The 14388-nt window shown below is 33.2% G+C and overlaps 2 protein-coding genes across 2 annotated transcripts; one reads left to right on the top strand and one right to left on the bottom strand.

Annotated features, from left to right (window-relative positions):
• The first annotated feature begins 2810 nt into the window (after window positions 1-2810).
• On the top strand, window positions 2811-6515 carry LOC145067223 (RAF-like serine/threonine-protein kinase 20). The gene is made up of 9 exons (XM_079014411.1): window positions 2811-4767; window positions 4831-4935; window positions 5021-5173; window positions 5246-5409; window positions 5486-5633; window positions 5707-5829; window positions 5907-5994; window positions 6091-6248; window positions 6480-6515. The coding sequence occupies exons 1-9, from the start codon at window positions 2905-2907 to the stop codon at window positions 6513-6515; spliced, it is 2838 nt and encodes a 945-aa protein (XP_078870537.1). The 5' UTR covers window positions 2811-2904.
• Window positions 6516-8071: 1556 nt separating this feature from the next.
• LOC145067222 (uncharacterized) lies at window positions 8072-9928 on the bottom strand. Its single transcript, XM_079014410.1, has 3 exons — window positions 9379-9928; window positions 8801-9273; window positions 8072-8083 (listed from the first exon to the last, which is right to left on the bottom strand). The coding sequence occupies exons 1-3, from the start codon at window positions 9926-9928 to the stop codon at window positions 8072-8074; spliced, it is 1035 nt and encodes a 344-aa protein (XP_078870536.1).
• Between the last annotated feature and the right edge of the window lie 4460 nt (window positions 9929-14388).

The raw sequence follows: 14388 nt of genomic DNA, 5'->3' as shown, positions 1-14388 counted from the left end.
TATATATATATATATATATATATATATATATATATATATATATATATATATATTATTTCTCTTTCCAAAAAAAACATTCAAAAGTTTTAAATTGTTAATGTTTCGGATAGAAATATGGAATAACCAGCTAGAAATTCATGTCAGTAAATAATAAAGCTTTAATGGATTGTTCCACCAATTTCTTTTTCTAGATCCTGTAACATGTTTGTTAAAATGCTATTTATTTGATTTTTTTACCAAAAGCCATATTACATTGCTAGTTATTGTATTTTTTTACATATTTAGGTGGTAAATGCACCAAATATCAATGTACTTTGAATCTACACCTATTTTTTCTGTTTTTTTTTTCAACTTATTTTGATTTCTTTACCAAAAACCGAAATACATTGCCATTTGGTGCATTTTCCATCTTTAGATTGTAAATTCACTAATTTCAATTTGCATTCTTTTTGGGTTTTTTTCAATTTATTTTGATTTCTTTACAAAAAACCAAAGTGCATTTCTACTTAGACAAGTATGTTGATATAATGGGTAAAAAGCTAAAATACGTTGCCCAAATTTATTTTGATTTCTTTACGAGAAACCAAAGTGCATTTCTACTTAGACAAGTATGTTGATATAATGGGTAAAAAGCTAAAATATGTTGCCCATATTGGTAATGAGAGTAAAGTACATTGCTATAATCCATGATCTAACATTTTTATTGATTGGAATTTGCATCTTCCTCTCTGTGTCTTGACTATTGTGTCTGCTTATCGTCCCAATGTTGGTACTGCTCGCTATCCATATAGATGTGGATAAGGACTGTATGACATCTTTTGAATCAAATCATATTAGTAAATTAAATTTTTGGTCCATACTTGAAATAAAGACCAAAAATCAAAAATTGCAAAAATTGGTTATATAATAGCACCAAAAATGTAATTCACTATATTCATAATCTACATCAATAGTAACTTCAAAGGTTCATATGCAACATGCTTTCACATGATCCTCTGAAACCGGTATAATTGTACTCGAATTGGCTGCAAAAAGCAATCTTAAACCAATAACTGTAGAAGTTAGTTGCGTATTTGTTGGTGAATCATGATGCTTATTTTTGTGTAATTCAAATGTTGGATTCATTTGAAACCACACAATTATATGTTGCCACTTATGGGGATCATTCTGTCGAGTAATTTGGAACTGGATTGTTAGTTTTGACTTGGATTACCACCCCCCGTTTTCGGGAATCTTCACTACCTTATATTAATTATTATAAAGTTAGCTATTTGCAATTTGATTTCTGTTTTTTTTGTTTTTTTGTTTTCTTACTCAAAAATTTATATTAATATGCTATTAAAAATATTTAAAATAACTCAACAACAAACTTTTATATATATATATATATATATATATATATATATATATATATATATATATATATATATATATATACATATATATATATATATAGTAAATAAAATATTTCAAAATTGAAAAAAATTTAAACAGAAAATTCATAATATATTTTATTTTGATTGTACCCAATTTTAAAAAACAATATACTTTAAGTAATGAAATGAGTTGGTTACCTTGTTGTTGTTGTTATTATTATTATTATTATGATCATACCAAAATTTAGATTTATTAGTATAATTATTAATCGGGAAAAGTAGTAGTTTCTAATAAATAAATTATTTCCATGTATTTAGTTCTCGTGAACAATTAATAGACCGAGTTAAAAAGACGGAGCACCGACTTGGTTACGTTATTATAATAAAAAGATCAACTGCTAACATAAATATTTATTTTCAGTATGATTGTAGAGTTGTTTACAAAATTAAAATAATATTCATAAAAAAATATAGGTAGCAAGACAATAAAATAATAAAAATATACTTTCATTCTATAAGGTTAAGAATGTAAAATATATATTTTTATTAAATGCAATTATATTACCATTAATGATAAAATAACTAAGTTATAACATCTTTTCAAAAGAATAATTGCAAAAACAAGATTAAATAAACTTACCAACAAACATATAATTTAATTAAAAAGCTGAAATCAATAAAATAAATAAATTATATTAGTTGTATTCAAGTTAAGAAAATAAGTTTGTAATTATAAAGAATAGAAAATAAAAGGTTGTAAGTAAAATAATTGAAAATAAAAAGAGATTGAAATAGAAAACAAAATATAAAGTAAAGGACTAAAGATGTAATTTCATTGTTCGGTCATGTCATAGATTTTTATTGCTAAATTTCAATGGTTTTGACCCTATTAATAGTGGTTTATTAAGAGTGGTTTTGATGTTTGCAGTGGTTTTGACCTATAATCGGGTGCGATTAGCAATACTTTCGCTCCTCCTCTTCCTCTCCCATCACCATTAATTCCGATTTCACCCTCTCCTTCCTCTCTCTCTCTCTCTCGCTGTTTCTCTCTCTAACCGTATTCTCGCTTTTCATCGTTATTATTATCTTTGAGATTTTCGTAAATGCATATTTCTCCGCATTAAAGGCACAAAATTCGGCTGCAAATTTTGTTTTCTTAACAATTTCGGTAGCTGGGGACAAAATTTCGAATTTTGTGATCGTAGATTTCTTGTATCCGCTAATTACAGGTACTTCATTTTGATTTCTTCTTGTTGTTTATTTCCGCTGTTGGATTCGCATGGTGAATCTTGGTAAAAATTAGGGATTGAATTGGATCATACATTGCGTTCTTGTTAATTCGGTTTAATTAGTTCCGAGATTGAATAAACATTTTATTAAATTCTAAATGTTGTGTTTGTCAGGAGAGTCAAGAGCGTGAACGAAATATCGGAGGCGATTGTGTTTCTTGAATGGTATGGAGTAATGTACGATGGAACCATTAGGGTTTCGAAGGACTCATTAGTGCATTGAGGAAACAGAAGTCCAAATGGACAACCCTACTCCATTAACAGCCTCTCCGGGTTCAGTCCGGAACTGGAACGACGATACTCCTCGCGTGAAGATCTTATGTAGCTTTAATGGTGGCATACTACCACGGCCACAAGACGGAAAACTTAGGTACGTTGGTGGTGAAACACGGATTTTAAGTGTTCCCAGAGACATTGCATTCGAAGAACTAATGTCAAGGATGAAAGAATTGTTTGATGGGGCGACTGTTTTGAAATATAAACAACCTGATGAAGATCTTGATGCTCTGGTTTCAGTAGTGAACGATGATGATGTGACAAATATGATGGAGGAATACGACAAGTTAGGTTCAGGGGATGGATTTACTAGGCTTAGGGTATTCTTGTTTTCAAATTCTGAACTTGATGATCCTCTACACTTTCTAGATACCGATGGGAGAGATAGTGAGAGAAGATATGTAGATGCTTTGAACAGTCTTCATGACTCCCCTGAGTATGGAAAACTACAAATGAGTGAGTTTCAAGGAATGTCTCCCATGGATGACTCTCAGTTAACAGAATATTCCTTTAATCAGTTAAATCTAGATGGTGGTATTCATAATCCAAGAAACTATGACACACATATGCCACCTATTAACTTGCATCACCTTACAATCCCTCATATGGGTCCATCGCAACACCAACAACCTCTAAGCCCTGCATACTACTCCCCTAGACACCCTGGAAATGACTTTCCAACTTCTCCTTCATGTTCTTATTATCATAGTCCTTATGGTGAACCAGCAGCAGAAGATTACTACAGACATCATCATGTTAATCATCTTTCCCCAATTGATCACCAATCCCAATTACCAATCCCAAATACCAACATGTTTGAAGGAAACAATGTTTTTGATCAATGTACTCCTCCTTTTTCAAGAAACCAAACTCCGGAATTACCCAACACCGGAAACGGATTCCACCAATTCCCCCATCCATATTACATTAGAGAACAAAATGAACCTAGAACTTTCTACAATGGGCCCACAGGGTATCCAGATAGTTATCCAATTCCATCACCTTATAATATCTCACGTGATGATAGAACACATTACATTCGTCATAGACATGAATTTGGTAATGAAATGTTTCATGATCAAATTACTCGATATGGAAACTTTCCATATGCTTATGGACCTGAGAATATTCAACATTCATCATCTAATAATGGACACATACAAAATTCTTATTGGAGAGATGTTCAAAGCCCAATGCATGGGTCTCCATCAAATGAAACACCAATTTCACCACAACAACAAGAAAATGGTATTCCTAGGCTTCGAATTGAGGTGGAGCATCTGAATCCTTTGGTGGACCCCACTCATAAATTGACACGTTACAATGAGAGTGATGTATCTGATTATTACCCTGTACGCCCTTTGAAACTTCTGCCAAATTCTTACAATCTTGAGGATCATAACATAGCTCCTGAACCTGTTATCCCTGTCCAATCTAATGATTCGGTGCTGGGGTTTGACCAATCACCAAGTTTCGTTGACCATAAATCACTTTCTTTGAACACCATGAATAGAAAAACAACACAAAACACCAATGACAACACTGAACCATTGATAAAGATAGATGGAAGAAATGGTTCTGAAAGTTTGAAGGAATCAGAGCAAGCAACAACAAATTCCCTTGGAGTCAATGCTTCTCATTCTCCTGAAAAAGGGGAAGCTAAAGGCGAAGACTTGAATTTTGTTCCTCAATTTGTTGAATCTGTGAAAAAAGCAGCTTTAGAATGTGTTGAGGAGGTCAAAGGTGAAGTTGAAGAAGTTGTTGATTCTGCCCTTGAGAAAGTTGTTGAGGTCAAAGGGGAACCCACTCAAGAATTAGATGTTGTGGTGAGTAAATTTACTTATTTACCCCTCAACACGAGTTATTCTCAAATACTTGTTATATTGTAGGATGCACCTGAGGATTTGGAGTTGGACTCTGATACTGGGACTGAAAGCATTTCAAAGATTGAACCAACAAAAGCTGAGGAGGAAGCCATTGCTAGAGGATTGCAGGTTTGTTTACTTATTTACCCCTCAACTTTGGTTTTTAAGAATGTTGGGAAATGAGTTTCATTACATTTAATATTTTACATTTTAGACCATAAAGAACGATGATTTGGAGGAGATACGCCAGTTAGGATCAGGTACATATGGAGCTGTTTATCATGGAAAGTGGAAGGGTTCTGATGTTGCAATCAAGAGAATTAAAGCCAGTTGCTTTGCTGGAAAACCATCTGAAAGGGAACGTATGGTAGGCATATACATTCTTTTCCTCTTTCTTTCATGGGCATATTGGTCATTTGACTTTTTTTTTTATTTACAGATTGCAGATTTCTGGAAGGAGGCGTCAATGTTAAGTTCATTGCACCACCCAAATGTCGTCTCCTTTTATGGTATAGTTCGTGATGGGCCAGATGGGTCTTTGGCAACTGTAACAGAGTACATGATCAATGGATCTTTAAAGCAGTTTTTAAAGAAAAAGGACAGGTGTCGTTATCATTTTCATCTAATATTTTATTTATTTATTTATTTGGAATGGGGTGAAAATTTATTTTATATACAGAACGATAGATCGGCGTAAAAGACTTATCATAGCCATGGATGCTGCTTTTGGAATGGAATATTTGCATGGAAAGAATATCGTACACTTTGACCTAAAGTGTGAAAATTTGCTAGTAAACATGAGAGATCCACATAGACCAATTTGCAAGGTATGTATTAAATGAATCATTTTGGGACATCGGTTAAGGTGCATATCAGTCATTTTGCATTTATTTATTTTAGATTGGAGATCTTGGCCTATCGAAGGTAAAACAACAAACAATGGTATCTGGAGGTGTTCGTGGAACTTTGCCTTGGATGGCACCTGAGCTTCTTAGTGGAAAAAGTCAAATGGTAACAGAAAAGGTATATTATGAATTTACAATAATACCCTCCATGACCATTCCTTTCTTTATATTGTAACATTGTCTTTTTAAATGTAGATTGATGTTTATTCATTTGGGGTTGTCATGTGGGAACTACTCACTGGAGATGAACCTTATACAAATATGCATTGTGCTTCCATTATTGGTATGTTCTTTGATTCTAATAGAGTAATAGTAAAAAAAAAGGTAGGATTTTATAATTCACAAATTAATGAAAGTACATTGGTAATTGATGTGATAGGAGGAATTGTGAATGGAACGTTACGTCCAACAATACCAACATGGTGTGATCCTGAATGGAAGTCATTAATGGAAAGATGTTGGTCTGTTGATCCACATGAAAGACCATCTTTTCTAGAAATTGCTCAAAAGTTGAGAACAATGGCTGCAGCAATGAATGTCAAATAAATCATATAGTTTTCATCCATAAAATCAATCAACCCTTCTTCACTTCTTTTATTCGTGCTGATGGGTTTAAAATGGAGACAAAAGTAAGTTTCCTTCACTTCTTATGTCAGCTAGCCAATGAGCCACTATGAGTTTGGACAATATGGGCTAGCTTAGAGGCTGCTGGAAGAATAATTTTTTTTTTTTTTTTATAGTTTTAAACATGTTGATTTCCTATTGCAGGTCGAGCTTGTGAGGAAGAACTACTATTGTGTATAAGAAAACGTTATGAAAGTGTTGTTCTTTTTTTAGCGTGTGATAATATGTTTTTTCTACTAGAAGTTCGGGGTTTTGAGCTTTAGTTTGAAATGATCATTAGATCATATATGATAATCCGATTTTTTAATGTGTTGGTTGGTCAAAGTAAAATTCTAGGTTGTTTGGTTCGTAAAATTGTTTTGGAAATCAACTTTTTTTTTTTATTATAAATATATATAATATATAATTGAAATTTCATTTTTAATTGCTTTTTAATATATATAATAAAGATATTTTGGTCTTTTAATAAGCAAAGGAAGAGTGAAATCAAATTTGTTCCATGCTCGCTAGGAATGATAAAATTCAACAAATATGGGGTTTGGATTTCAAGGTGACAACAAAAATGTTTTATAATGTGGACTTGAATTCCGATTACGTTGGAATCCATAAATTAAACATGTGTCAAGCATCGAGGTTTGAAACCTATTGCACGAAACTTGGAAGACATGAAATTATTTGATGTGTTTGAAGATGATGTTGGCTTTTGTTATTGACTTTACTGATTTAAAAATTTGTCATCGATTTATGTCACAACATAGAAAGTATCTATCTTTTTAAAAAAGTATGATATCATAACCTTATAGTATACAAAAATTAATTAATATATGACATAGATAACGATTTATTTGTTTGGATGGTTATTGACTTAAAAGACGAATCCAAAAGAGTCAATTACATGACCTCAAAACCTTCATACATTACCTGCTACACGCGGTTTGACTTATCATTATAAGTCAAATATTTTAATATTTAAGTATGAGTCACCTTAATCCAAATATTTAATTTATTTTACAAGACATTAGGTGAAAAACAACCAACAAAGTCCTAAGTACCTTTTTTTAAACGGTAACTTTTTAGGATATTCTGATTAGTATATGAGTTTGTTTGATATGCTTCCTACTGAGTTTTATAAGAGATTGGGTTTGTATCGGTCCAATTCAAACTGTTTGATACAATATTTAGATGTTTTCTGATTCGGTCTTACCTTCTATGAAATGTCTTTTACTCGGACAAGATTCTTATTCGGTTAAACATTGACTCAATCAGATTTCACATAATCAACAACTATCAAACAATCTCTAAAGTTATTTATTTTAAAAAAATAAAAAGTTAAGACCATGTAATTTTTCTTTTGATATTAATCACATTTTGTTTAAACCATTATTACTTTATTAAGATTCTAATTTTTATTTTCAATTTCAAATATGTATTTCGTGTTAATAAATAAAGATTAATGGAAAGTTTAGTTTCTTGGATGCTTACAGCAAATGGATTTGTTAGAAGGATAGTGTTAATAATTTTATTTAGATATTTATATATCATGGAGTAATAGTTTATTATAGTTTTCGAAGCAGAAATTCAAAATGTTCTAGATTGATAAAATTCTTTAATATTAGGGATGGATATGTCAACAACTGCGTCCATTTGTTGCATCCCTATAGAATTATTTAGGTAAATCATAAATGGTGTTTGATTAAGTAATATAGCTCGCTATAATTATTTATTTTATTACCTAACTAGTTAATAACCTGTGAAAATCATGGTTACAAAATTTATTAAACTTTCATTGTAAAATTTTATTATTATTAATCAATTAATTTGAAGAAATAAATTTAAAAAAATTATTAATTAAGAGATATACTACAATTTTAAAGTTAGTTATAACTTCAAACTTAACATATAATTATAAAAAGTAATTGTTTCTAAAAAAAAAAATTAAATTTATTATTTAAAATCTTAAAGTCATTAATTGTGATTGTGATTTACTTTTTTTTTTTGGAACCGACAAATAGATATAAATAAAAAGGCAAACCTCTAGCAAGAGACTAGAGGCCGCAGAGAGAATTTACGGAGGGAACCAAAACAGAAATAAAAAGAATAACAAGCCACCAGATAACAAGAACTAGAACTACATACAAATGAAATGGATTACTGCACTAGTCTTGCCACTCCAAGGTAGAGTTTTTCCTCTTATTTTTGATCCAAAGAAACGTAGTGGATTGTATGATATATGTGCATTAGGCGAAAGACAACCGCTGCTTTTAAAAAACTCTGTTATTTCGTGCTATCCAAGTATTCCAGAGGGTTCCATAGCAAATCCCGAGTAGCAATTTCCTCCTTAGCGGGCAATCGAACCATTTGGTTGCGTATTCTAGCACGTCACACACCGATAGGAGAGTGGATGTTGGGATCCCACACCATTTGAAAGTCCATTCCCACACTGTTCTAGCATATTGACAACGAACCAGAGCATGATCCGCACATTCCTGTATATCTCCACAGAGGCTGCAAAAAGTATTTTCCAGATTTACCCCTCTCTTGGATAGAGCCAAAGCTGTAGGAATCTTACCCATGCGTTCTCTCCATGCAAAACACACCACCTTGATGGGGATATCAGTTGTCCATTCAAAGCGCCCGATAGGGATAGTAGGGCAGGATTCCCAGACATTCCGAAGAGCTTTGACAATAAAACTCCCATCAGAAGTAAGACTGCAGGTCCACGAGTTTCCAGATCCGCATGGTTGTTTCTTCATTATTCGTTCAATTGCAATTTCTTTTTCCAACAATTCCTTTCTTACCCCTGCTATATTTTTCCGGACTCCAGGTAGTGTATTATTAGCATAGTACCCCTCCAAATTTGAATTGAGATCATGCAGACTTGTGATTGCAGCTGCCCAAGTGGTTGATGGACCCACCCTTAGCCTCGACCACCACTTCACTATAAGAGACACATTTAAGGATTTAATAGTTCCTATTCCAATCCTGCCAGCTTCTTTGGATGTAGTAATCATATCCCAAGAGGCCTAGTGAATTTTTCTAGTACCCTCCGAACTCCCCCATAAAAACTTCTTTCGGATGCCTTCTAGTTTGTCAATCACCCCTTGAGGCGCCACAAATAATGACAAGAAGTAGGTCGGTATGTTCCCAAGAATTGATTGTACCAGGGTTAAACGACCTCCAAATGAGAGTGTTTTAGACTTCCATTTTGAAAGCTTATTTTGAAATCTTTCAATTACCGGTTTCCAGTTTTTAATATGCTTCATGTTTGCCCCAATCGGGACCCCTAGATAATTGAATGGTAGTTTGGCCGGTTCGCATCCTAAAGGTCTGGCATATCTTGTAACTTCCTGCATGCTTACCCCCACCCCAAATACCCTAGACTTGTTGAAGTTGACCCTAAGACCTGCGGAGACATGAAAACAGTGGAGAACCCTAGCGAGATTTTTGATATTGTGTTCGGACCACTCACCAAGGAATAATGCATCATCTGCATATAGTAGATGCGAAATTATCGGGCCCCCATTAGAGATTTGCAGTCTCTGGAAGACCCCTCTTTCGCATGCCGCTCTCATCGCCACACTCAATCCCTCCATGGCTATTATGAAGAGGAATGATGATTATGGATCGCCTTATCTTACCCCCTTGGAGATGCAGAATTCATCAGTTGGACAACCATTGATAAGAACCGAAGATTTGGCTGAGTTCAGACAACCATTGATCCACTTCCACCACTTGACTCCAAACACCATTGATTGCATGTTTGAGTCTAAAAATTCCCAATCTATAGAGTCGAATGCTTTATTGAAGTCGACTTTGAATAATAGCACCTTATTTTTTTGTAGTTTTTACCCACGAACAGATTTCGTTAACCACTAGAGGACCATCTAGTATATTTCTTCCCGCCACATAGGCAAATTGTACCTCGTTGATGCAAGACCCCAACACCTTCTTGATTCGGTGTGCACGTATTTTCGCAGTGATCTTGTATATCGAGCTAATGAGGCTGATGGGACGAAAGTCACTTAGCACAATGGGGTCTTTAATTTTGGGAATTAAAGAGATAAATGATGAGTTGCAGGCTTTGTCAATCATCCCGTATTTCTCGAAATGTTTCACCACTGCAACAATGTCCCCAAATAGCACATCCCAATATTTTTTATAGAATTTAAAGGAGAACCCATCGGGTCCCGGGGCCTTCTCATTTCCACATGCCCATACAACTTCTTTGATTTCCTCTAGGGTAAACGGGGCCTCCAACATTATATTTTCTGTTGGTAGAATGCGTTTGAAGTGACTGCTCACCAGCTTGGGTCTAGAAGGCCATTTCTCCTTAAATTTGTTAGCAAAAAATTTGAAAGCTTCTGCTTTTATCACCCCCGGATCAGTGCACCAACTACCATTGATCATAAGTCCCTCAATCCGATTTTTTCGATTATTATTATCAACATAGCCATGAAAGAATCGCGTGTTTTCATCACCATCCACCACCTACTTGATCCTGGATTTCTGTTTAATATCCAGTACCTTGTATTTCTCCAGCTCGGATACCATCTTGAGACTATCTCGTCTTTTTTCTTGTTCCACTGTAGTTAGTGATCGTGTCTCAGCCACAAGATCTAATTTTTCCATCACCTCCTTGTGTTAACGTAATTCCAGTTCCTCTTTGGGATAGTCAGCAGCTCTCCATTTCTTTAATCCTTTCTTCACATATTTCAATTTAGCTAGAAGGTATTGGTCGGGTGTTCCGTACCCCCTGAAGTTGTTCCAGCATGAGATAAAAGCCTTCTCGAATCCGTCTCATAACATCCATGAATTGAAAAGTCGGAATGGTGGTGGACCAAAGTCAGATGTGGAACTGGATAATAGGATCAGACAATGATATGATAATTCTCGGGGGAGGGCGGTGATAGTAGCTGTGGGGGAGATGTCGAGGAACTCGGGGCAAAAAAGAAATCGATCCAGCTTACTAAGCTTCAAATCTTCATCTCGGTAGCATGTGAAGCGGAATCCTCCCATTTTAGGATCGATTAACCCGACTTCCCTGATGAAATCATTAAAGTCGTGAGCTGTACGGCGACAGAAGTTGGAATTAAATCGTTCTTTTGGTCTTCGTACATCATTAAAATCACCCATGAGCACCTAGACTCCTTCATTGGCTTCTATGATTTCTTTTAGCTCATTCCAAGTTCTGGCTTTTTCCTTTACCGCTTGTGGACCGTATATGTTAGCAAAGATTACAGGTTGATGAATGCCCACCCAATTTCCAATATTTATGAGATAATTTCGTGAGGATATTATCGTCGTCGAAGTAAATAAATTGCTATCCCATAGGTTCATTAGACCCCCCGAACGGCCATACGAGTTTACACAACTTACACCAAAATTGTTTGATCCCCAACAAGCAGCAACATGAATGTTCTCAGCATCTAAGATCTGAGTTTCCTGGATAGCAACGAAAGATAATTTGTGTTTCCTTCTTAACCTTTGGACCCATGAGACCTTGTAATCTTCTCCCACTCCTCTAATATTTAGAGATAAGATATTCATTGGGGACCGTTGTTCTCACCAATTCCACCTAGCACTTCCGATAGCACAGGGTTATCCTGTTGAATATCAAACTCGATCATGGCGCCCACGACTGCAATAGCTTCAATTTCAGAAATCGGGACCATGAGGTTTGGAAGTCGATGTATCTCAGGGAGGTTATGGCCCAGAGCTGAGAGAAAAGAGGTTACAGGAGTGGGTGGTATTGGTATGTTGGACATCAGAGGCATTTGTGAAGTATCACGGTCTGGGAATAGGTTCACTTGGAATATTAATTGATCGCTGGAGGGGGATTGCTGATACCACCTACGTTTTAATGAAAAATGACGTCCAACTGAGTTATAATGGGATGTTAAATTGGGGTTAGGTTGTATCGGAGTTAATATATCTCCGTTACATGTGTCATAATATTAATGAGTTGTTGTATTAGAATTACACATGATAAAAAGAGATCAAAATTATTCTTTTATATATATATATATATATATATATATATATATATATATATATATATATATATATAGAGAGAGAGAGAGAGAGAGAGAGAGAGGGGTGGGTTCAATTGAGAAAATAAAAAAGGTTGAGAATGGGGGAATCATTCTCAGCCACTCATTTAATCTAAGCATAAAAGACATGGTGACAAACTTGTAAATATCGTAATAACCTTCAATTTCAAATACGTAACTATAGAGAATTCGATAACTGTTCGTTCATCATCAAAAATTTTCCTCTAACCTTCAATAATCATCCATTTCTTCAACTAAACTGGAATTTTTTTGCTGTTCATGAAATTGGAATCGGAGTTCTGGACTCGCAGTCACATTCGACATTGAGGGACTTAGAATCGGTACTCACATGTTCCCAATCGGATTTTCGGAAATCAAAATCAAATTGAGAAATCGATCAGAGATAGGATGTCGCATCTGAAGTCGAAATCGGAAGTATATGATGATTTGGAATTGATAACTTGATGTTTTTAACATTTTTAAAATAGTTAACTTGTTTACACTCCAACTGTTTGATGAAATGCATAAACTAAATTACCACGTTATATTCACATATGAATATGTTTTCTCACCTGAATCAGTATATGATTATTAAAAACACAAAACAAATATGCAAGTATGTATGTTATTCATATGTGAATAACATATAAAAATTATATATATTTGTCAAAATACCTTCAATATTCATAAGTGAATATACCTTGTAATATTCATATGTGAATATACTGTGTAATATTCATAAGTGAATATATAATCTAATATTCACAAGTGAATATATTTTGTAATATTCACATGTGACATACCATGTAATACTATGTAATATTCACATATGAAATATCATTTAATACTCATAAGTGAATATACCATCTAATATTCACAAGTGAATATACTATGTTAATATTCACAAGTGAATTCATCATCCAATATTAAAATATGAATATACTATGTTTATTATATGTTATATTCATATATGAATGATACTTCAATTGTAAAAAAGAAATCATATTTTTTATTAATAAGTGAGTAACGAATGTACTGTAATAAAACCTGATGCATTGTTATTCATTTATAAATAACGATAACTGAAAATATAAAAAAAAAATTATTTTATCTTAAAACTATATCAATATGGATGTTTATTTGTAGAAAATAAAAAATCATGAATTTTGGTATATTTAAAAACATTTTTTTGATAAAAATAGCTTATAAAAATTTTAAAAAAACGAAAAAACTATGTTTTTGTATATATTAAGGTAATGATTAACATAGTTTATGGAAATATGTTATATGTTGGAAAGTATATATGCATTCGTTTCTCATTTCCGCTGGTACATTGAAGACTTTTGCGGCAAAAATAAATGATTGGCTGAGAATGATTCCTCCATTCTCAACCTTTTTTTTTCTCAATTGAACTCTCCTCTCTCTCTTTCTCTCTCTCTCTCTCTCTCTCTCTATATATATATATATATATATATATATATATATATATATATATATATATATATATATATATATATATATATATATATATATATAGTTCAGTATGGTAAGGAATAAAATCATGGGCTTAGTCTGTACTAAATATTTAAATATTTTTTGTACAACGAAAACGCAAGGCGTTTAATCAAGTTTCTTCAAGCCCTACAAAAATTGGAGATATTGTAATCACTTTGGTTTTCGGGTGGATAATATTTTGTAAATTTTCTTGTCATTTTTTCAACCTTACATTTTGTTAGAATGTGTTTTTAATAAAAATATAAAATCTTGCCGGTTATGCGTTCCAAATGAAAAACGCGTATAAAATTTAAACATATTTTAAAGATACAATTCACTGAATAAATAAGATATTAACAAAATAAAAGTAATTTTGAAAATGAGTGACGTAATCACGTAAAGATAGATGTAATAAATGAAAAGAACCAATGTCACTTATTAGGATTCTATAATTTCTAAAGTTCAACAATTTTCTTCATAATTCATTTTAATCCAATATACATAGAAAA

The sequence above is a fragment of the Lactuca serriola genome, chromosome 8 (assembly GCF_051521515.1).
Source record: "Lactuca serriola cultivar US96UC23 chromosome 8, Lser_US96UC23_V15, whole genome shotgun sequence".
Classification (NCBI taxonomy): domain Eukaryota; kingdom Viridiplantae; phylum Streptophyta; class Magnoliopsida; order Asterales; family Asteraceae; genus Lactuca; species Lactuca serriola.
Note: the sequence above shows the minus strand (reverse complement) of the source record. Positions and strands in the feature narration are given on the sequence as shown.